Source organism: Syngnathus scovelli, chromosome 5, assembly GCF_024217435.2.
Source record: "Syngnathus scovelli strain Florida chromosome 5, RoL_Ssco_1.2, whole genome shotgun sequence".
Taxonomy (NCBI): Eukaryota; Metazoa; Chordata; class Actinopteri; order Syngnathiformes; family Syngnathidae; genus Syngnathus; species Syngnathus scovelli.
The window spans coordinates 19135976-19161613 of record NC_090851.1 but is presented as its reverse complement, the minus strand read 5'-3'; the positions used below and the strand labels follow the sequence as shown (position 1 = coordinate 19161613).

The 25638-nt window shown below is 47.6% G+C and overlaps 2 protein-coding genes across 9 annotated transcripts in view; one reads left to right on the top strand and one right to left on the bottom strand.

Moving 5' to 3' along the window:
• The window catches only part of tmem176 (transmembrane protein 176), a 276282-nt gene that overhangs the window by 65439 nt on the left and 185205 nt on the right, over nucleotides 1–25638 (bottom strand). The gene's annotated exons all lie outside the window — the stretch shown is intronic.
• On the top strand, nucleotides 15372–22429 carry LOC125969406 (E3 ubiquitin-protein ligase TRIM35-like). The gene is given in 2 exon segments (XM_049721445.2): nucleotides 15372–15700; nucleotides 20707–22429. A coding segment is annotated over 1 exon segment (1146 nt). The 5' UTR covers nucleotides 15372–15700; nucleotides 20707–20861; the 3' UTR covers nucleotides 22008–22429.

Here is a 25638-nt window from a genome sequence, read left to right as displayed (position 1 = left end):
TCTCTGATTGTCTCATCCTAATATCATTGGAGCCGACGTGTATCACTATGTCCGAGTAGCTAGTGTTGTTGGAACTACGCTGTTGACTAGGCCTATTGCGAGTCAGCTCCCTAAGATTAGCTTCTATGTCGGGTTCTCTGCCCCCAGGAATACACATTACCGTGGCTGGATTTTTAAGCGTAATGTTGCGGGTAATGGAGTCGCCTATGACCAAAGTGCGAGGGCCAGTAGACCGAGATGACTTTGGACGGCTATGCGTCTTACCTGGCTCATCGCGATTAGCAAGCCGCTTGGGGCTAATGCTAACCGGGCTAGCGGGCTGACTACAGCCCGCGTCTGTGTCCGCCGCAACTACTGTTATCGCACTATTCTGCTCTAACTGGCGGACACGTCCCTCTAGCAGAGACAACCTCTCTAAGAGAAGGGTGCAGTTGGTGCACGAAGCCGTACATACCTCTTGGTCCGCTGCCATACTTTGTGTCCGAAGAGCGACGATCTCTAATCTGTTACAGAGTATGTTGTTGCCAAGTAATGTAGAATAGATCCAAAGTAATAATCCAGAATAGTTTTGAAAAGGACATTAGAATAATAAACAAATCTGATTACCTTGAACATAATAACAAGCTAAGTGTTTAATGAAGTCAAAATTGGGCACCATCATGTGGTGAAATTTGGAATTGCATCACATCCAATTTTGCCTGGGAACAAACAGATTAAATAAATCTTAGTTTAAATAAGTCACTCCTTCTCAAACAAGTAAACTCTGCCCATTTTGCGCAGTAGATGTTCTGTTAATATCTAGTATTTATACAAAGTCATAATTTAAATTGCTTTCAACCTTCATTCATCGGTTCAACCAACGTTACTCGCTCTTATTTCCAACGTCTATCGATTTAACTAAGCGTTGAATACTTCCTATCAGGTCTCAAGTCAAGATTTGGCAAAATACAATTTCAGCAAATCCAATTTTGCCAGGGAACAAAAATAGATTAAATAAACTAAATAAGTCTTCTTCCCATTAAATAGTCTGTCTTGTAACCAGTCCTTTTCAAAGAAGTAAAGTCTGCCCATTTTGTGCCGTAGATTTTGTGTTTATGCCTAGTATTTATACAAAATCATAATTTAAAGGACTTCATTTCTTCATTCACTTTGGAAATTTGGAATTGCAGCACATCAAATTTTGCCTGGGAAGAAAAGTAGATTAAATAAATTTAATAAGTCTTACTTCTTCCCATTAAATAAATTAAATACGTCTTACTTGTTCCCACTCCTTTTCAAAAAAGTAGTTTAAAACGTGGGCCCTTCACTCAACCTTTAACCTCAACCCCACACGTCACATTGTGTTGTATCTGTGGTTGTGGCCAAATGATAGTTTTCTTTCATTCGTTTAGGTTCCACGGTGTTTGTTAGCTATATGTTTTCCACTGCCAGAAAGATGAAAACGCTTGGACGTGGGCGAAGACGTCACCGGTGAGTCCTTCCTTCCTATTTATTCGCTTTCTAAGTGCTAGAGGCTACGTGTTAGAGGCTAAGTGTTAAAGGCTAAGTGTTAGAGGCAACACAATACAAACAACACAACACAATACGAACAACTCAATACAATACGAACAACACAATATGAACAACACAACACAATACAAATAACAGAACACAATACAACAACACAACACATTACGAGCAACACAACACAATACGAACAACACAACGATACTGCACTGAACAACACGATACCGCACTGAACAACACGATACCGCACTGAACAACACGATAACGCACTGAACAAAACGATACCGCACTGAACAACACCATGCCGCACTGAACAACACCATGCCACACTGAAAGACACCATCCCGCACTGAACAACACCATCCCGCACTGAACAACACCATGCCGCACTGAACAACACCATGCCGTGCTGAACAACACCATGCCGCACTGAACAACACCATGCCGCACTGAACAACACCATGCCGCACTGAACAACACCATGCCGCACTGAACAACACCATCCCGCACTGAAAGACACCATCCCGCACTGAGCGACACCATCCCGCACTGAACAACACCATCCCGCACTGAACAACACCATGCCGCACTGAACAACACCATGCCGTACTGAACAACACCATGCAGCACTGAACAACACCATGCCGCACTGAACAACACCATGCCGCACTGAACAACACCATGCCGCACTGAACAACACCATGCCGCACTGAACAACACGACGCCGCACTGAACAACACGACGCCGCACTGAACACGACGCCGCACTGAACAACACTACGCCGCACCGAACAACACGACACAGCACAGAACAACACGACACCGCACAGAACAACACAATACCGAACAGAACAACACAATACCGCACAGAACAACACAATAAAGCACAGGACAACACAATACCGCACAAACAGTTTTAGATAATATTACGTTGCAGTCATGTGACGCCCACATGACGTCAATAGGCGGAACTCACGGCAAAATTATAATCCTTGGGCGTGGCTTGCAACAGGAAGTAGGAAAGCGGCAATGCTGGCAAACAAGACACAGCGGTTAGTAACACGACGACTAACAAGACAAATATTTTCGTTTTCAGCTTGCAACTTGACCGTCTAGAGCGTACAAGGTAATTACAACTCATTGTTTTGAAAAATACGTTTTTTTGTAGCCCTGAAAAGCGGGGGAGTGTGGCGTTTGGGAGGAACGTCGAACTCGGCGTCTGCTTCCAGCCACAGACGCCAAATTTCGACGATTATTTCGACTGGTCAACGGTTGTAAATTATTGCGTTGATTAAAAACTTTATTTAACTCTACTCTTAACTTTGCAGTTTCAGATATGCGGGTATTACATCGCAGGCATTTGCCGCGGAAATGACGTCAATAGGCTGAACTCTCGCCAAAATTCAAATCTGTGGGCGCAATGGCCTTGAGCGAGACAGCGGATACAAACACGACGATTATCAACAGAAATATCTTTATTTTCTGCTTACAAGTGGACCGTCTAGAGCGTACACGGTAAGTACAACTCATAGTGTTTAAAAAGATGTACGTTTGTGTACTTTGCGTTGCGTTGTATTTGTGAATGTTGGTTGAGGCTAAATGTTAATGTTTAATTCCATTCCTTTAGGTTCCACGGTGTTTGTTGGCTGTATGTTTTCCACTGCAAGAAGAGGCTCGTATCATTGACCAGGAGCTACAATGGTGAGTATGCCTTTCGTCCTCAAATTATTTAAACACTTCCTATTTCATGTCTAACAGTACTCGATTTAACAAATAACCATAAATAAATACAGTGTGGGCACTCAAGTTGTGATGTGATTATACTGCCTAATATGTTTATCACAAATATGTCACTAATCACTAATATGTTTATTTGTTTATCACAACACCTTTGAACCTTCAGCAATCGATTATTTTCCTTCATCTACATAGAGACAGAAGGATGGTGTCTTAAACATCTCATTCATTTCACCAAATAACTTCACGCAGGTGGATAACGGCCATCTCGGTCACTTTATGTTGCGTGATGCAGTTTTGAAGACCCAAATGCATTTATTCAATGAATAAGTCAAGCTAGATCTATGTTTATGATGTTGTAAGTTACGGTACCGATTGAAGTTGAGACCGAAGACAGTGGAAAACAGCGCTGCATTTGTGCTCTCCAGGTACAAATGTTGTGATCTCTGACTGACGACCGGGCGAGACTCGAGTAAGAGATGTCCAAACGAGCTCCGGCAGGGCGGGCCAAGGCGGAGCGAACGGACGCCCTTCAAGCCGCCAATGACGAGCTGAGAGCCAAACTGATGGAGGTCCAGTTAGAACTTCAGCAGGAGAAGAACAAGGTGAAAAACTCAACAGACAGACACTGCCTGCCTCCCTGCCTGCCTCCCTGCCTGCCTGCCTCCCTCTCTCCCTCCCAGTTTTCCCGATGTAGATTTGACATGCGTGTGCCATGACTGTGTCAGCCTACATAAACAAATGCACCGAAGACGTCAGCACCACTAAGAATATCATCACCCGGGGCAACCAACAACCCTGGATGACTGAGGAGGTACGTCAAACGCTACGAGCGCGGAACTCTGCCTTCAAGTCTGGCGACAAGGAGACACCGAGGACAGCGAGAGCCAACTTGAACCGTGCCATCAGGGTAGCGAAGCGAGACCACAGTCAAAAAATTCTGGATTGTTTCCACGACGCGAACAACACCAGGAGTATGTGGCAAGGCATACGGACGATTACAGACTACAACTCACCCTCCCTCCCCGGTGGGTGAAGTTGATGCTGACTTCCTAAATGGTCTAAATAACTTCTTTGGGAGGTTCGAGGCACTAAACGGCACTCCAGCAGTTAAAACTGTCCCCATCAGGAAGAGGAGGTACTCTGCCTTGACTCCGCCGATGTGTTGAAGACTGTTGGGTCTAAATACGATTAGACATTAAATCACTCGCTGGAATGAAGAGAAGACAACCAGAACAGGTTTACTCGCGAGGAGAACGACCTCCATCAGTTCTGAGTCCTTACTCCACGTGCCCCTCTTTTTAATGTTATGGTTGCCCTGGTTACAGAGGCGTTGCTACACTAAGGGAGGGGAGATTGTGTCTGTAGCAACGCTGATTAGCTAAATAATGTAGTGTGGTGTGAATTATCACTTCATTGTTGGCTCGTGACCCCCGCAGAGGCCATTCTCTTTCCTCAACCAGCCGTCTTCTCTCACAGTTGGTTGACTCGTCCTCGACTATTATACCTTGAAGCACGTTGATTGCCGCTTTGCTGTGGAACAAATGCAACTAAACCTTTGCTAACTTTATCTACTTGGTAAATTAACACACAATAACAATAAGTAACTTGTCCTAAACACTTCAACACACCTTAAGCAAACGTGAGGTAACTGGTATGCAGTTCCTTAAACAAACATTGAGTAATAACCCTTAACAAAGAAAAACAGGTCTGATAAACTACAGTCTATGAACCAAACCTAAAGCTAAATGAAGAAATGAGGAATGAAGTTCCTGTGAATCAAACAAAGAACATGTCACCTATGCAAATAAGCCCTGCTCATTGTTAGTGAAGGCCTCTTACGGGAACAAAAACACTTGCAGAGCGGGATCCCTCTCGTCGCAGCGCTCTCTTGACGCAGCGTCCTCTTGGCGCAACACCCTCTCGGCGCAGCGCTCTTGCCGCACAGCTCCCTCTCGCCGCAACGCACCCTCGTCCCGCCATCACAGCGCAGTGTGCGCAGCGCGGCACCCTCTCTGTGCGGCACCCTCTTGCCGTGCGCTCTCTTGACGAGGCGCATTCTCGCGGCGGTGCCCTCTAACCACGGCGACCTCGTGGCGCCGTGCCACACCCTTCCACCATGGCGCGGCGCCCTGTTGGCGCGGCTCTCTCTCGGCGCGGCGCAGCAGGGCGCCCTCTCGGCGCGGCAACCTTTCGGCATCCTCACGTCAATATCTCGGCGCGACACAGCTTTCTCTCGGCGCGACACAGCTTTCTCTCGGCGCGACACAGCGCTCTCTCTGCACGGTGCCCTCAGCGCAACGTCCTCTCGGCGCGTCACACCCTCGGCCCACTCTGCTGGCGCAGCGCGCGGAGCGCGTGCAACGCTCCTGTCTTCTCGGCACAGTTCGCACCCTGCCGGTGCGGCACCCTCTCGGTGCGGCGTCCTCTCAACGCAGTGTCCAATCAGAGCGGCGCACCCTTGACGCAACACGGCGCCTTCTCGGCGCGGCGTCCTCTCAACGCAGTGTCCAATCAGCGCGGCGCACCCTTGACGCAACACGGCGCCTTCTCGGCGCGGCGTGACACGGTGCCCTGTCGGAGCAGCGTGGCGCCTTCTTGGTGCGGCACAGCGCCCTCTGGACACCGTGCCCTCTCGGCGCAGCGCACGCACGTTCTCTGGGTGCAGCGCACACTCTGCGCAGCACGCTTGACCTGTCAGAACAGTGCCCTCTCGGCACAGCGTGCCTGTTCTGTCGACGCAGTGCACTCCTGGTGCAGCACGCGTGCGCCATCTTGGCGCACCCTGGGCCCGCCCTCTAGGCGCAGCGCTAACAGCACGCGCACCCTCTCGGTCCAGCACCCTCTTGGTGCGGGGCCCTCTGGGTGCAGCGCCCTCTCAGCGTGGCGCCCTCACGGCGCGCGGCCTCTAGGTGCGGTGTCTCTCGCCCCAAGGCCCATCACCACGGTGCGGCTCATTCGCGGTGCGGCATGGCGACCTCTCGACGCGCACCCCCTCGGCGCACCGCTCGGGCCCTCTAGCTGCTGCGCCCTCTCAGCGCCGTGCAGTGCCGTTTCGGGGGAGCGGTTGCAGGTCAGCGCTCGCAGCACGTGCACCCTCTCAACGCAGGGCCCTCTCGGCAAGCGCCGCGCCGAAAAGGCACCGCGTCACACCGCGCCAAGAGGACGCCGCGGCGAGACCCGGCACATTATCCTCTCGGTGCAGCCCATGTGCCCTCTCGGCTCATTGCCCACTCAGCGTAGTGCTCTTGGCACAGCGCCGAGAGGGAGCTTCGCCAAGTGGGCACTGCGCCGAGAGAGCTCGCGTGCTCCGCCGAGAGGATGATGCGCCAAAAGGGCCCACACGCTCCGCCGACAGGGCGCCGCGCCGAGTTGCCGCTGGGGTGAGAGGACTACGCGCCATGAGGGTGCTGCGCCATGAGGGCGCTGCCCCTTTGGGGCGCCCTTGCGGTGCACTCACGGCACCCTTTGCAGCACCCTCGTGGCACCATCTCCGTCCCGCGCAGCGCCAACTCGGCGCAGCGCCGTCTCGGTGCAGCACGCGCGCGCGCCCTCTTGGCGCCGAGAGGACCTAGTGCTAGGAGGGCCCCGCGCCGAGAGGGCGCGCGCGCTGTGCCAAAAGGGCCTGTGCACTCCGCCGACAAGGCGCTGCGCCGAGTTGGCGCTCCGCCGAGAGGACTACGCGCAATGAGGGTGCTGCACCATGAGGGTGTTGCCCATTTGGGGCGCCCTCCAGGCTTTGCAACACCCTCGGGGCGCCTTTGCGGCACCCTCTCCGCCTTCTTGGCGCAGCGCCAACTCGGCACTGCGCGCGCACCCTCCCGGCACCGAGAAGACGCAGTGCCAAGAGGGCCCTGTGCCGAGAGGGTGCGCGCGCTGCGCCAAAACGGCCCGCGTGCTCCGCCGACAGGGCGCCGCGCCAAGTTGGCCATCTCAGTGTAGCGCCGACTCGGCGCAGCGCCGTCTCAGCGCAGCACAATCCGTTCCAGAAGGCGGTTTGACAAGTGAATCGGTCAAATTTCGAATCTATTTTTCCCATTACAAATAATGGAAAAAGATTTACTCCGTTCCAAGACTAAAACAAAACACCTTTTTTAAGCATTTTTTAAGTTGCGCTATTTTGTCCGATCACGCAACTGCAGCGCACCACCAAACGCGCAACCTTAGGACGCCGCCGACGGCAACACTGCATTATTGTGACAGAGCCGTCGCTGAAATTTAGAAAATATTCTTAAAGTCCTGATGTACAAACCAAAATTTGTGTTGATCGCAATTTGGAGTCAGATCAATAACTAAAATCCGTAGCCTAACACTCCAAATCATTAAATCCATCGATCACATTTCTCGTCCTTTATGTCAACAACGCCGCGCGTGAGCAACTGACGTCAGACTCGTGAGTCTCCTTTTATTCCACAGATGTAGTATATAAATATATTGTAGCGTTATAGTACAAGGGAAGACGTGGGTTTGGTAAACGGCCCTTTATTTAACAAAACGAGAGTTCAACGAGCCAACTACGAACTGTAATGATAAAAACATATAGAAGTTGCTACACAAAATAGAATATATGTCAAATAACTATAACAAAAATAAAAAAAATCCAAACCTTCTGCGTCACTCCTAATCAATAAATCCTTCAAACTCTTCGTCTTCCGTGTCACTTTCGAACAAAGCCGTGATTGATGCCGGTAATACGTGGGGCCCTTCGTCATCTCTGTCGCTGATGTCAGACTCCTCGTCAGTTTCAGTTGGAATTATTTCAGATTTTCTAAATCCTGACAAAATGATTTTGGGTGTAACCGAAGCCCACGCTTTGTCGATCCATCCAATGACGTCCAGGAATGTTGCACGTCGCATTCTCCCGGTTGCCGTGAAGCTGTGTTCTCCGTCCACCATCCACTGCTCCCACAGGTTACGCAGAACTGCTTTAAAGCTCCTATTCACGGAGACGTCAAGTGGCTGAAGTATTTTAGTACAGCCTCCAGGGATGATGGCAGGTATGAGGTTGAGGCTTTTTAATTTCTCTTTTATCTGTGGTGTGATATGCGCTCGCATGCTGTCCATCACAAGCAGAACTTTGTTCGTTCTGAAGAAGCCATCCGGACGCCTAGTGTAGCACTTCGTAAGCCACAAGTTCATCATTTCTTGATCCATCCACCCTTTCTCATTTACAGCGACAGTAACTGAGCGGGATTGGATTTTGGGCATCGGTTTTCGTTTAAAGATGACCATTGGAGGCAATTTTGAGCCATCTCCGCAACATGCCAGCACTACTGTCAAGTGCGATTTTTCATGACCAGTAGTTTCTATATTAACACTCCTCTGCCCTTTTTCTGCAACACTTCGGCCCATGAGAATGTCGAACGTGAGGGGGATCTCGTCCATGTTAATAATATGATCCGATGTCACGTTATGCTCACGTACATGCTTCTTAATGAACTCACAGAAACTCAGTTTCGTCTGACAATAACGTTTTTTTGTTTTGTTTATTTGGTTGTTTCATCAAAGTCAAAGTCTGCTTTATTGTCAATTTCTTCACATGCCAAGACACACAAAGCGATCGAAATTACGTTCCCACTATCCCACGGTGACAAGACATAGTACACAATATGCATACAAGTAAACAACACAAAAAATAAAAACAAGAAGGCACAAACAATGAATAAATAAGAGTGATGAATAAATAATAAAGAAACAAATAACATAATAAATATAAGAAGAGCAAAAATGGAGCAAGTGTGCATACAGCACAGTGGACATGGATATGGCGCTTTAAAGTGTCAGGTCTTGTCCCCAACTGCTCCACTATGTGTCTGTTGTCTTGGTTTCTGTCTGTGTGCTCGCCCCTCCCCTCCTGTGTGTCCATGATCAGTGTGATTGTTCCCACCTGCCTCTCGTTACCTGTCGTGTATAAAAGTCCTGTCTGCCCCCCAAGTCGCTGCCCGAGTGCGGTTTGGTTCCCCAAGTCGCCGCCCGAGTGCGGTGCGGTTCGGTTCCCCAAGTCGCCGCCCGAGTGCGGTGCGGTTCGGTTCCCCAAGTCGCCGCCCGAGTGCGGTGCGGTGCGGTTCGGTTCCCCAAGTCGCCGCCCGAGTGCGGTGCGGTTCGGTTCCCCAAGTCGCCGCCCGAGTGCGGTGCGGTTCGGTTCCCCAAGTCGCCGCCCGAGTGCGGTTCGGTTCCCCTAGTTTTTTTTTTTTTGGGACGTCGGGAGCCGTCCCTTGTGGGGGGGGTTCTGTCAGGTCTTGTCCCCAACTGCTCCACTATGTGTCTGTTGTCTTGGTTTCTGTCTGTGTGCTCGCCCCTCCCCTCCTGTGTGTCCATGATCAGTGTGATTGTTCCCACCTGCCTCTCGTTACCTGTCGTGTATAAAAGTCCTGTCTGCCCCTCACTCCCTGTCGGATCATTGGTTTTGGTATTGGTTGCTGCTGGTTTTGGTTGCTGTCGTTCGGTGTTGGCGTACTGTCTTGATGCCGTCATGTCCTGCTGTCTTCTTGTTTCACGTCCCGGTCAGTCAGTCAAGTTATTGTTTAAGTCATGTCAGTTTACCTAGTCTGTATTTTGAGTTGCTTCAATAAACCCTGGTCCAAGCTGCACTTGGTCGTCCTGCTCCATGCTCCACAACCGATCCTGACAGAATGATCCGACCATCACAACGACCAGCGCTTGGACCCCCCTCCACCACCAGCTCCCGCTGCGACGCCCGATCGTCGTCCGAGCTTGTTCCAGCGCCATGGGCTTGCAGCTGCCATCGGATCTTGCTCCAGCGACGCCGGACTCACGGCCGCCATCGGAGTTCCTCCCGGCACCATCGCCTCTGCGACCGTCGTCGGACTTCGCTGCCGCGACGCCGGACCCGCGGCCGCCATCGGAGTGCTTCTGGCGCCAGCGGCTTTGCGGCCGCGATTGGACTCTGGTGCCGCGACGCCGGACCCACGGCCGCCGTTGGAGTGCCTCCCGGCGTCATCAGACTCACGGCCGCCATCGGGCTCCACCCCAGCGTCGCAGGACCCGCGAACGTCGCCAGACATCCAAGCCAGCTGCGTCGGACCCGCGATCGTCCCTGGCTCCACTCCCACTGCTGCGGCGCGTGAGGGCTCTTGCCGCCGCGCACAGCCCCGCCTTTCGAATGCCACCGATCGCGGTACGGACTGTCAGAGTTGCCGCCGATCGAGGTACAGACTTCCAGAATCGCCGCCAATTACTGTACGTACTTCCAGAGTCGCCATCCGAATGCGTTCTATGTTTGGGTTGCCACCCGAGAGCGGTTCATGTTTGTGTTTCCGCCGATTGCGGTTCTGTCCCCAAGTCGCCGCCCGAGCGCGGTTCAGTTCCCCAAGTCGCCGCCCGAGCGCGGTTCTGTTCCCCAAGTCGCCGCCCGAGCGCGGTTCTGTTCCCCGAAGTCGCCGCCCGAGTGCGGTTCGGTTCCCCAAGTCGCCGCCCGAGTGCGGTGCGGTTCGGTTCCCCAAGTCGCCGCCCGAGTGCGGTGCGGTTCGGTTCCCCAAGTCGCCGCCCGAGTGCGGTGCGGTTCGGTTCCCCAAGTCGCCGCCCGAGTGCGGTGCGGTTCCCCAAGTCGCTCCCCGAGTGCGGTTTGGTTCCCCAAGTCGCCGCCCGAGTGCGGTGCGGTTCGGTTCCCCAAGTCGCCGCCCGAGTGCGGTGCGGTTCGGTTCCCCAAGTCGCCGCCCGAGTGCGGTGCGGTGCGGTTCGGTTCCCCAAGTCGCCGCCCGAGTGCGGTGCGGTTCGGTTCCCCAAGTCGCCGCCCGAGTGCGGTGCGGTTCGGTTCCCCAAGTCGCCGCCCGAGTGCGGTTCGGTTCCCCTAGTTTTTTTTTTTTTTGGGACGTCGGGAGCCGTCCCTTGTGGGGGGGGTTCTGTCAGGTCTTGTCCCCAACTGCTCCACTATGTGTCTGTTGTCTTGGTTTCTGTCTGTGTGCTCGCCCCTCCCCTCCTGTGTGTCCATGATCAGTGTGATTGTTCCCACCTGCCTCTCGTTACCTGTCGTGTATAAAAGTCCTGTCTGCCCCTCACTCCCTGTCGGATCATTGGTTTTGGTATTGGTTGCTGCTGGTTTTGGTTGCTGTCGTTCGGTGTTGGCGTACTGTCTTGATGCCGTCATGTCCTGCTGTCTTCTTGTTTCACGTCCCGGTCAGTCAGTCAAGTTATTGTTTAAGTCATGTCAGTTTACCTAGTCTGTATTTTGAGTTGCTTCAATAAACCCTGGTCCAAGCTGCACTTGGTCGTCCTGCTCCATGCTCCACAACCGATCCTGACATAAAGTGTTAATTGCTTTCTTTGTTTGATTTTTTCTCTCTATTTTTCATGCTTTGAATATGCACAAGATAAAGATATAAATGCATGTGAAGTGATCAATTATACTAAAACTAACGTGTGAAGTGGTCAACTATACTTGTAAGTGATGTGTTAATGAGCAAGTAAAAACTTGTGAAAAAAACCATATATGAGTCGCTCCTGAGTATAAGTCGAATTGATCATTTTTATACCGTCACAGGTCCCTCTTTTCTACCGTATTTTACAGCCTATAAGTCGCTCTGGAGTACAAGTCGCACCAGCCATAAAATGCATAATAAAGAGGAAAAAAACATATACAAGTCGCACCAGAGTACAAGTCGGATTTTTGGAGAACTTTATTTGATAAAATCTAAAACCAAGAACAGACATGAACAGGCAACAACAGGCTAAACGATACGGTATGCTAACGTTACACAAACGAGGAATTGAGAACGTGCCTGACGTAACATTAACAGTTACTCAAATAACTATAACATACAAAAAACGTTTATCAAACCATCTGTGTCACTCCAAATCATTAAATCCATCGAATTCTCGTCCTTTGTGTATAAACAAGGTTGCTTTTGAACCCGTAAGTGCATGTGGCAATGACGTCGGACTCGTCGTCAGCTGCAGTTCAAATTATTCCACAGGCCCAAATAACTATATATAACCATCCATCCATCCATCCATCCATTTTCTGAACCGCTTAGTCCCCACGGGGGTCGCGGGCGTGCTGGAGCCTATCCCAGCCGTCATCGGGCAGTAGGCGGGGGACATGATATGTAGGTTATATATAACCTACATATCAAATAACTATAACATAAATAAAAAACATTATCAAACCATTCGTGTCACTTCAAATCGTTAAATCCATCGAAATCTTTGTCCTCTGTGTCACTTAAAAACAAAACAATAAACACCACTGCTGACTCCAGAAGTACATCAGACGTCAGACTTGTCGTCAGTTGCTGCTCCAATTATCCCACAGATCTATATAACTATATTGTAGCGTTACCAAAGTCCCAGGCGAGTCATGGGTTTAGTAACCGGCTCTTTATTTCACAAAACAAGAGTTCTACATATGAGCCATCACACAGTGTGTGCTCTAACAAAGCGCACCGGATCGCCCTTTCCGTCTCCTCCCCCTGTTCACGGCCTCCCTAGGCAATCAGAAACTGCTGAAGTCTAACAATATACAAGTTGCTCCACTAAATAAACTAAATATCAAATAACTATAACATAAATAACAAGTTTATCGAATCATCCGTGTCACTCCAAATCATTAAATCCATCTTCGTCCTCTGTGTCAATGTCTATCTTCTGTTGTAAACAACTCCTGACTGCGGAAGTCAGTGACTGTATTCAGACTCAACTCATTGTCAGTTGCGGTTCCAATTATTCCACAGTCTTAGTGTGACCTCATGCAGTTTAAAGTGGAAATAACATGTGAAGTATACTATACTAGTTATTTTATGTTAATGATCAAGTAATAATGTGTTAATAATGTATATATATATATATCATTAACATAAAATAACTAGTATAGTATACTTATATACTATAAGTATATATATATATATATACACACACACACACACACACACACACACACACACACACACACACACACACACACACACACACACACACACACATATATTGGTCTCTCCTGATAAGCCGCACCCCCGGCCAAACTATGAAAAAAACTGCGACTTATAGTCCGTAAAATATGATACTTGTTCTGAGGTGCATCTCAGAACAAGCCGTTTTGGTGTGGTCTCTTTAAATGCAAAGGAGATACTTCACACCCCTCATGCCGCAAGATGTGTGCCTCCCTTTCCGGTCGCCATTTGTAGTTTTTTTTAGCCGAGGTAGCGTTTACTTTTTTTAGTTTTTGCTTTATTTAAACAAAGTAGCTTACTTGCGCCGCCAACCTTTTGATTGATTAAAAGACATCAACGACAGAAGACATGCACCCATACATGACACGTAAGAAAATAAATCCCCCCACAATATTTATGAACGTCTTGTAAACAAGCCCTGCAGTCGAGCTACGAAGTAAGCTAATGCTACTACTATCGTTAGCGAGAAGCATTAAACACATTGTGTTACTCAAATATAATACAGCACCTTCGATGCAATTAATCTGATACAACTACTCAAAATACACCTACAAGAAGTGAAAACGGAGCGCACAGCTCAAAAATCAGCAGAAAGACTGACGTAAAGCTATGAAAACGAGTGCAGACAATATTATTAAAGTGAAATACAGTTTATTAATTTTGTGTCATCTCAGACTTACCGCTTTATTGTGTCCGTCATTTCCATAGATTGAAGGAACTGAACCATCAACGAAAAGAAGTCTTTCACCAAATCCTTCTCTACACTGACAAAAGATTTCTGAAACACTACTTAACAAGCAGGACTTTGCCCACAGATGTGGGAACACTGCTTGAAAAATGAAATTTGAGCAGGCACTTCCTTGAAGTTCTGATGTTGTGTAATGATTTGTGTGGATTGATGCATCCAACAACGGAAAATTTTGATCTCTCCACTTCAGCATCCTTGAGTTGTTTGGACTTCAAAACGGCGGATTCGTCTTAAACATGTCCGCCACGTTTATGACTCGGATTTCCGTTTGGAAACACCCATTACCTTGTTTGGTTTGTCCTGCCCCAACGGATCTGATGTAATAGATCAAAAAAATGTCATAGAAATCTGAACAGAGTAAAAAATAGCCCCCCAAAGAGATCATAACAGTGTCTCTGCAGCAGCTGGAGGGATATATTACACTTTTCTACACTCCTAGATACTCCAGATTTTAATTTTAAAAGCAAAAGAAGCCAATTTTCCATGGTATGTGTCCTTTAAGACTAGACTGGCTAAAATGTAAGACCCCAGACAAAATTATGGGCATTTTAAAGACCTTTTAAGGCCTTAAATTTCACGTTTTCAATTTTAGAATTTTAAAGGCTTTTAAAGGATCTGTGGGAACTCTGTTTGTAGAATCCATCCTCACGTTTAATATCCTAGTCTGGTTTGGTTCTCTCAGTCTCACCCATCACAACATTCTCAACAAAGTCATTAGAATTAGCAGCAACATTATTGGACAGCAGTAAGACTCACTCACCACCATGTATAACCACAGATTCCTGAGGAAAGCCTCACGGATGTCCACAGACCCCACTCACATTCTGCACCAGCACTACATTTTTCTACCATCAGGCCGCAGGTTCAGGTCGCTGCCTCTCAGGACTAAGAGGGCCATCACCAGTTTCCTGCCCACCTCTATCTACCTGCTTAATAGTTGCTAATGAGGCCAGTCCTGTAACAAGGCTGTGTTTGGCTTTTATTGGCTTTGTAATAATATTTGAGAATTACATTTATTAGGGGTCCCCGAGCCCGCGTGGGTTTTCTCCGGGCACTCCGGTTTCCTCCCACATCCCAAAAACATGCTTGGTAGGCCGATTGATCAATCCAAAATTGTCCCTATGTGTGAGTGCGAGTGCGAATGGTTGTTTGTCTCTGTGTGCCCTGCGATTGGCTGGCAACCGGTTCAGGGTGTCCCCCGCCTACTGCCCGATGACGGCTGGGATAGGCTCCAGCACGCCCACGACCCCTGTGGGGACTAAGCGGTTCAGAAAATGGATGGATGGATGGATTTATTAGGGGTTTTTTGGTAACAATGTGGCAGCAGGAGGGAGAGGGGTGGTCACAAGACTCATAGTCTACTGTCTGCTATTAAAGGTTACAAAGCCTTCTCATTTTCAGGCTGATCCAGTTCATCTGGTTATTAACATCTTTTCATTGTTTCATCTGTCAAATTATGAAGATCTGATTTCTGGATATAAACAAATAAACAATGAACTGGCAAAGACAAGCATGGATTATATACACTGGCTGTGACTTTGGTTTATCCTTTTTTTAGTAGATAATCCAAATGTCTGTCCGGGAAGGCATTGATTCGTGTCTGGGCCCCCTCCATCCCCAGGCCCTCGGAGAAGCTACTCCATGCACGGCGGACAAATGTGTCACTGCTATCCTACAGGTATGCTCAAATACTCCCCAGTCTTCCTCTGCACAGCTTCCTGATACTCTCCTTCCTTTGTGCCTTGTGTCAACTGCAACTGAGCTGTCGGTCTGGAAACGGGATCATGTGGACTACGCGGTACCTGGTAGGTCTGCTAGGATGCCGCATGGGGAAACTCAGGGTCCCGGTGTGTGTGCCGGTGCGTCGGGCAGGAGCTCTCATCGAGAGACCGCGGGACAACTGCGTGAAACTGTTGTGACCTCGTTTGGGAGTGGGAGGCATCTTCATCCAGACATTCAACATCAACAACAAACTCTTCTCAATCGTAGCTCTGTCGCCAAGGTAACAACAGTAAACAGAAAGCGGCTTAATCCAGAGATAGCAAAGCACTGGAAGTGGTCATTTTCTCAATCTGTCAATCACCCAAAAATAGTTGGGCACCCTAAGGAAAAACCTAGTGGATTGCTGGGTGGGCATTTAGATATTAGAAGCATTATATAAAAACGGAGCAAGTTTTAATTAATAATTATTTTAAGCAGTGATTAATTCTGCTTAATTCTAATAGAGACTATATCTGTCAATCTGAGACCTGTCTTAATAAGAATGTTCCACCTGCAGCAATCAATACCCCTGAATATAACATGTTCAGGAGAGACAGGGGAGGGTGGTGGCGTTATGATATATATATATATATATATATATATACCTCCTCCAGAGGTGCTGGAGGGACCATCATGGGAGGACAAGCCCCTACAGGGGATGTACCACCGAAACATAGCTGAAGTAGCTGATATCCAGAAATCCTACCAATGGCTAGAAAGAGCTGGTCTGAAGGACAGCACAGAGGCACTGATCCTGGCTGCACAAGAACAGGCCTTGAGCACCAGAGCAATAGAGGCCCAAATCTACCACACCAGACAAGACCCCAGGTGTAGATTGTCCAAAGAAGGTCCTGAGACAATCCAGCACATAACTGCAGGGTGTAAGATGCTGGCAGGTAAAGCATACATGGAGCGCCATAACCAAGTAGCTGGAATAGTGTACAGGAACATCTGTGCAGAGTATGGACTGGAAGTCCCAAGATCCAAGTGGGAAACACCTCCAAAGGTGGTAGAGAATGACCAAGCCAAGATCCTCTGGGACTTCCAGATCCAGACAGACAGAATGGTAATGGCGAACCAACCGGACATTGTGGTGGTGGACAAAGAGCAGAGGAAAGCCGTTGTGGTTGACATAGCCATCCCAAATGATGGTAACATTAGGAAAAAGGAACATGAGAAACTTGAGAAATATCAAGGGCTCAGAGAAGAGCTGGAGAAGACCTGGAGAGTTAAGACTTCAGTGGTACCTGTGGTCATTGGAGCACTAGGGGCAGTAACCCCCAAACTGGAGGAGTGGCTGAAACAGATCCCAGGAAAAACATCTGACATCTCAGTCCAGAAAAGTGCAGTACTAGGAACAGCAAAGATACTGCGTAGAACCCTCAAGCTCCCAGGCCTCTGGTAGAGGACCCGAGCTTGAAGGGAAAAAGAGACCACCCACGGGGGGTGAGGAAAAAAGTTATATATATATATATATATATATATATATATATATATATATATATATATATATATATATATATGGACTAAATCACTCCAATAACTCAATCAGTAAGTCACATGATTTACAAACGGGAGACCCGGGTTCGATTCCCGGCAGGGGCACAATATGAGCAATGAGCGATTACCTTACCAACAGTCAGTGTGGGTCCTTAGGCAAGACCCTTAACGATACCGCCTACCTCAGAGATAATGAGAGTACAAGAAACGAAAAACATGCCGGCTCAAGACGTCGCCCGGACAAACAAGGTCTGCGTCAGGTGCTGGGGAACCAGAGCACCCTGATGAAAAATGGGCTACTGGAACAAGACACAAATGGGCGAGATGCGAGAATAAGGATATGTTGGAATGCTACTACTCCAGCAACCCGAGCGAGAAGGGTTACATGCGGAGAATGCGGGAACAATGGCAACTTCGATACCCACAGTCAACACTATCGGCCAAGCAACTAGTAGCTCAATGTTCCAATATCCATAAACGCCACCTGCTTTCACAGCTCGAGATTGATGAGATACAACACAAATGCCATAGCGAAGGTCAACCAGAGCACCAGGTCAGAGACGAGTTAAATCCATGTACAAGTCCAGAGGTTAGGTACGAAACCCCAATAAGCACAATCAAGCTGAACGAGGCAGCAACTGACCTGAAGAACAAGATCACGGTGAGAATGAATGCTCGGGTACCTAGATACACACTGCAGAGGCTAAGTGAAGTACCCTCAGAAAGTCTCCTAGAAGATGTGAATGCAGCACTGACAACAATTCCTACGGCTACCATCACTGAAACCAATGAGCTGATATACACATCAGCAACAGTGATCCTAGAAATGCTTGGCTACAAGAAGAATGACCATATGCGACCACAACAGTGCCCACCATGGAAGAGAAGGCTGGAGGCCAAAATCAAGATAGCACGGAGAGAAGTGAGCCAAATGACAGAGGCCCAGAAAGGTGCAATGAAAAAGCAAGTTCCCAAGAAATACAGCCAGATGCCCATACCTGAAGCACTTGAAACTGCCAAAGACTCCAAGCCTTGGCCAGCCGCCTAAAGAGGTACACAAGAGAGAATGAAGCTAGATGAATAGGTTGTTCACAACACAACCAGCGAAAGTGTACGCTCAGTGGCAGGGGAATAATAGCAGAGCAGACCCACCAAGGCTGGAAACTGAACAGTACTGGAAGGATATATGGGAGCGGGAGGCATCACATAAGAAGGATGCACAGTGGCTGGTGGCTCTGAGAAAGGACCACAGCAAGCTCCCTGAACAGAACCCAGTAACCATCACAGTGGCAGACATCCAGAGAAGAGTCTCAGGAATGAAAAACTGGACAGCACCAGGCCCTGATATGATCCACAGCTACTGGCTCAAGAAACTTACAACTCTCCATGAGCGCCTGGCAGCACAAATGAACCAGCTGCTAAGGGATGGGACTCACCCTGAATGGCTAACCCAAGGGCGTACGATCCTGATCCAGAAGGATCCTTCAAAGGGTACAGTCCCATCCAACTACCGGCCAATCACCTGCCTCTCCACAACATGGAAGCTGATGTCGGGCATAATATCAGATAAGATCAGCGGGCACATGGATCAATACATGAGCACTGCTCAGAAAGGGATTGGTAAAAATACCAGAGGAGCAAAACATCAACTCCTGGTGGATAGAACAGTCACCCAAGACTGCAGAACCAGACGTACCAACCTGAGCACTGCCTGGATTGATTACAAGAAAGCATATGACTCAATGCCACATACTTGGATCACTGAATGCTTGAGGCTGTACAACATCAATGGGACTCTGAGAACCTTCATCGCCAACTCGATGAAACAGTGGAAAACCACACTTGAAGCCAATGGCAAGCCACTTGCACACGTGACCATCAAATGTGGTATATACCAAGGAGACGCTCTGTCCCCAATGCTGTTCTGTATAGGACTGAACCCCCTCAGCCAAATAATCAACAAGACGGGCTATGGATACCAACTCAGGAATGGGGCCACCATCAGCCACCTCCTCTACATGGATGACATAAAGCTGTACGCTAAGAATGAGCGGGACATTGACTCCCTGATCCACACTACCAGGATCTACAGCTCTGACATCGGAATGTCATTCGGACTTGAGAAATGTGGCCGCATGGTGACTAAAAGAGGAAAGGTAATCCACACAGACGGGGTCTCACTCCCAGAAGGAACAATAGCAGACATTGAGGACAGCTACAAATACCTTGGAATTCCACAGGCAAATGGCAACCTTGACGAGGAAACAAGGATCATACGGTGGCCAAAGGAGACCACAGATATCAAGACACGGAAGCTCCTAACCATGCATGGAGGGTTCCATCCCAAGTCCAGCACCCTGAGACTGTACACTAGCCGTAAAGAAGGAGGCCGAGGACTAGCGAGCGTGAGAGCCACTATCCAAGATGAAACATCCAAGATCCATAAGTACATCAGGGATAAGGCCCCAACGGATCACGTGCTCAGTGAATGTCTCAGACAATGGGCATCAAAGGAAGATGAGGTGCTGGAGGGACCATCATGGGAGGACAAGCCCCTACATGGGATGTACCACCGAAACATAGCTGAAGTGGCTGATATCCAGAAATCCTACCAATGGCTAGAAAGAGCTGGTCTAAAGGACAGCACAGAGGCACTGATCCTGGCTGCACAAGAACAGGCCTTGAGCACCAGAGCAATAGAGGCCCAAATCTACCACACCAGACAAGACCCCAGGTGCAGATTGTGCAAAGAAGGTCCTGAGACAATCCAGCACATAACTGCAGGGTGTAAGATGCTGGCAGGTAAAGCATACATGGAGCGCCATAACCAAGTAGCTGGAATAGTGTACAGGAACATCTGTGCAGAGTATGGACTGGAAGTCCCAAGATCCAAGTGGAAAACACCTCCAAAGGTGAGAATGACCAAGCCAAGATCCTCTGGGACTTCCAGATCCAGACAGACAGAATGGTAATGGCGAACCAACCGGACATTGTGGTGGTGGACAAAGAGCAGAGGAAAGCCGTTGTGGTTGACATAGCCATCCCAAATGATGGTAACATTAGGAAAAAGGAACATGAGAAACTTGAGAAATATCAAGGGCTCAGAGAAGAGCTGGAGAAGGCCTGGAGAGTGAAGACTTCAGTGGTACCTGTGGTCATTGGAGCACTGGGGGCAGTAACCCCCAAACTGGAGGAGTGGCTGAAACAGATCCCAGGAAAAACATCTGACATCTCAGTCCAGAAAAGTGCAGTACTAGGAACAGCAAAGATACTGCGTAGAGGACCCGAGCTTGAAGGGAAAAAGAGACCACCCACGGGGGGTGAGGAAAAGTTTTTTTATATATATATAACAACTACATATATATATATATATATATATATATATATATATATATATATATATATATATATATATATACACACACACACATATATAGTACATATATACATATATACATACTTGGTTTTTCGCTGTGAGTTGTTGGATTGAAATGTTCTTTTTTTGTGCGTTGTAACAAAGTGGTAACAAAATGTTTTTGTGTGATTCCAGATATTGACGTGCTTTTTGCTGCGAGGAAGTCTAAAAACACAATCAGGAAGTGCTCTTGGATGCCTTCACTCGTGACTGAGGTGGATTAATGCACTGTAGCTCGCCTGAGAGTTCGTTGGATGCTTGTAAAGTGAGACGGTATCGCCACAAGGACCATGACTAACCAAGTTAAGTACAATCTCCAATGTCCATCCTGTTCAGACATCTATGAAGATCCCGTCATGCTGCCGTGTAGTCACAGCTTCTGTCGTGCGTGTGTGCAGCAGTGGTGGGAGAAGAAAGAAGAGCGAACGTGTCCACTCTGTAGAAAATGGTGTATTTCGATGGATCTACGTTCACATTTGGCTCTGAGAAAGGAGTGTGAGGCCTTTTCACAAGCTTCAGTGGAGTCCGAGTACATTTGCATCTTGCACAAGGAGAAACTGAAACTCTTCTGTTTGGACCACCAAGAGCTCGTGTGCCCCAGCTGCAGAGATGCTGAAATTAATGCTGGCCATGAGTTCAGTCTCCTTGAAGAAATTGTCACAGGTAACAAAGCCAAAATCCAGGAAAGCCTGCAGGATGCAAAGAAAAGACTGGAAGAATACAATGAGATAATGGATGAGTGGAATGAACAAGGGGCATAAATCAAGGTCCAGAGGTAGCAGATGGAAAGCAAGATTAAGAAGGATTTTGAGGAGCTTTGTCGCCTACTGCAGGTGGAGGAGGAGGCCAGGTTGTCTGCTGTGAGGGAGGAAGAGCAGGAGAAGAGTTGCAGGATGAAGAAGATTGAGGCTCTCAGCAAAGACAGGGCCGCTCTCTCAGATGCCATCAGAAGCGCGGAGCAGGTGACATCTGACCCTGTTTTCTTCATAAAGAACTTCCAGACTGCAATGATCAGAATTCAGAAGCTCCCTGAGAAGCCCGAGCTGCTCCCAGGAGCTCTGCTGGACAAAGCCAAACATGTGGGCAACCTCAAGTTCGATGTGTGGGAACGAATGAAAGAGATGGTCTTCTACAGTCCTGTCATTTTGGACCCAAACACAGCCGGGCCAAGTCTCACTCTGTCTGAAGATCTGACCAGCGTGAGTTGTCAAGAAGGACAGCAACGTCCAAACAATCCAGAGAGGTTGACCTGGTACTGTGTGCTCGGTTCTGTTTTGGGCTTTGGAACACACACCTGGGATGTGGAGGTGGGGCACAACAGAGACTGTAGAGTAGGGGTGATGTGGGGGGACCCTTGTGGAAAGAATGCAGCATTGAACTTCTTGATGGTACCAGAAAGTTTGGTGACCAATCTGAATCCTTCTTTCCGTCAGTGAAGCCGCAGAGGATCCAAGTTCAATTAAACATGAATGAAAGATCAGTTTCATTCTCTGAATCAAGTAAAAACACTCAATTGTGGAAATCATATCCTTCCGATTGGCCATGTTTGTCCAAAAACATAAACATGTTTCCTTTCTTTAGAACAGTTGATAAAATTCCTCTGCAAATATTTCCACTTGGCTCTCGGGTTACGACTCAGTGAATGATTTTGGGGATGTTTTGCTCCCACAATTAAAGTCTGATTTGTTGTTTTGCATGAAGTATTTTTTTTTTCTCCCGAAAGGGAAGTTGACATGGTTTGATCTGTTCAATAAACTAAAAATAAAAGACTATTTTGAATGGATAAAAATTTTTGATGAAGAATGTGTAACGAAGAACTCATTGTGCCCGAAATGTCATGTATTGAGATGTCAAAGTTTAATAAATAGTGAAACATCAGAGAAATATAGAAGACATTTTCTGGAAGGCTTTGCTCTTTTATGTTTTTATTGTTTTAAGACCATTGATGTATGATTTATGATCTTTGATTGTTTTATGAACCATGGTTTTATTGTTTTATAACTCATTGACCTCCCTTAGACTATTGATTTATGACTCAATAATCTTTAATTGTTTGATGACTCATTCATCTTTTATGTTTTTTTTTTGTTTTATGATTGGGCGGCACGGTGAGACACCGGCGAGCATGTCTGCCTCACAGTAAGGAGGGTGGGGGTTCGATTCCACCTCTGGCCCTCCCTGTGTGGAGTTTGCATGTTCTCCCCGTGCCCGCGTGGGTTGTCTCCGGGCACTCCGGTTTCCTCCCACATCCCCCAAAACATGCATGGAAGGCTGATTGATAGGTGTGAGTGCGAGTGCGGATGGTTGTTCGTCTCTGTGTGCCCTGTGATTGGCTGGCAACCGGTTCAGGGTGTCCCCTGTCTACTGCCCGATGACTGCTGGGACAGGCTCCAGGATGCCCGCGACCCCCGTGGGGACAAGCGGTACAGAAAATGGATGGATGTTTTATGATTTTTGCGCCCCAGGAAGTGGTACTCCGGTGTTGGTGAACATATCTGGCCATGTCTGGGTATATGTTATGTACCTGTCCAAGGGTGAGGTGTTAATGATTTAGAATGAAATTGAAATTGTCAATGGAATTTTTTTTAAAAGTTTATTTAATTATTATTTTTTGTATGTCATGACTTCTCTAGTTAGTTAGAAGCTGTAGTCTGAAGGTATGAAGTCTGTGGCAGGCAAAGTTGAAAGGAGGGGGTGTCTTGAGGGTGTGTAAGGGTGGGGATGCCCTTCCAGGCATAGGATGGCTGTGGGGGGTCTCAGTGGAGATATGCCCAAGCAGATTTCTCTGAGGGAAGATTTCAATCAAATGGTATTTGAAAAGACACAGCGTTTTTCTTTCATCTAAATACATAAAAAAAAAACACAATATATTATCAAGACGTGTCATCTCCAAGGGAGCAGTGGGTGGTAAAGTGGTCTTGTCTCCAGGGACCCTTGGGTGGTCCCATTGAAAAAGGTTCTTACCAACATGTGTCATTTCCAGGGGAGTGTTGGGTGGTAAAGAGAGACGTGTCATCTCCAGGGGTAGCCGGGTGGTGCAGACATGTCTCTATTGTAGCGAGAACTGGGCATATTCATTTCATCTAGGTTATCGCTGTGGATAAAATATTATAGATGTTTTAAAAATATATACCATAATAAGGTAATAACACTTAACACAGAAGGGAGTGGCTTTGGAAGGAAGGGGGAGGGTTGGCTCCGTATATATGCTCTGTGAAGCAGTCTGTCTGCGTGTGGGTTCAAGAGAGATTTGAAGCTAAACTGCAAACCTATCCTGATAATCGAACCATGACTGCGGAGAGAGCAGTTAACAGACATCTGTACAGTGTGGTTTGGAAATTCGACTGTACGCGATCAGAAATGTCTGAGAAGAATTGTCCATCTTGCTCGTAAAGACCAATGGATTTGACCTGCTAGATCCTAAAATCATTTACAGGTCCAGTCTTGTGTCCCGTGCCTCAGATATAATAAATGACCATACTCACCCTGCTTCTGCTTTTTTTGTTCTACTACCGTCTGGCTGGCAGTATGGTGCAATAAAATGCTCTTCCTCTAGGCATGCAAAAGTTTTTTTTCCCTAGTGCTGTGCGCAGCCTGAACATACTAAAGCTGCACAATTATTATTATTTTCATCCATCCGTCCATTTTCTGTACTGCTATGTCCTCACGGGGGTCACGGATGTGCTGGGGCCTATCCCAGCGGTCATTGGGCAGTAGGCGGGGGACACCCTGAACCGGTTGCCAGCCAATTGCAGGGCACACAGAGATGAACAACCATCCGCATTCGCACCCACACCTAGGGGCAATTTGGAGTGCCCAATCGGCCTGTCAAGCATGTTTTTGGGATGTGGGAGGAAACCGGAGTGCCCGGAGGAAACCCACGGTGGGCTCAGGGAGAACATGCAAACTCCACACAGGGAGGCTCGAAGGTGGAATCGAACCGGCACCCTCCTAACTGACGTGCTATCCAGTGCGCCACCGAGCCACCTATTATTTTAATTTATTTATTTATAAAATAAATAAAACTATTATTTTAATTAATTGATAAATTTATTTCATTATGCTCCTACAGGCGCCAGTGGCGGGCACCTTGCACTCTACTAGTATGCATTTTTTATATGTACTGTACTTTTCTTGTGACCGTCAGTCTATCCATGGGGGCAAAAAGTCATTTTTTTATTCTATCTTTTGTATCTGTTTATTGATTGCCTATTTATCTGCTTATTGGTTGTCCATTTTTCTCTTAAGTGTTTTTTTGAGCTCTCGCAAACTCTTTTCCAATGTGGTTTTCCACAAATGCCAAATAAACTGACTCTGACTCTGTCGAGTCAAGTCAAGTTTATCTATATAGCCCTTAATTACAGACAAGTCTCAAATGGCATCACATGGGCAAACATTTCTCAACATCCCCTGATCTTAACTACCAGGAGGCAAGGAAAAACGTACAATACCCCAACTGGGCGAAAATGAGAAACCTTGACTTTTCTACACTCCTAGATACTCCAGATTTTAATTTTAAAAGCAAAAGAAGCCAATTTTCCATGGTATGTGTCCTTTAAGACTAGACTGGCTAAAATGTAAGACCCCAGACAAAATTATGGGCATTTTAAAGACCTTTTAAGGCCTTAAATTTCACGTTTTCAATTTTAGAATTTTAAAGGCTTTTAAAGGATCTGTGGGAACTCTGTTTGTAGAATCCATCCTCACGTTTAATATCCTAGTCTGGTTTGGTTCTCTCAGTCTCACCCATCACAACATTCTCAACAAAGTCATTAGAATTAGCAGCAACATTATTGGACAGCAGTAAGACTCACTCACCACCATGTATAACCACAGATTCCTGAGGAAAGCCTCACGGATGTCCACAGACCCCACTCACATTCTGCACCAGCACTACATTTTTCTACCATCAGGCCGCAGGTTCAGGTCGCTGCCTCTCAGGACTAAGAGGGCCATCACCAGTTTCCTGCCCACCTCTATCTACCTGCTTAATAGTTGCTAATGAGGCCAGTCCTGTAACAAGGCTGTGTTTGGCTTTTATTGGCTTTGTAATAATATTTGAGAATT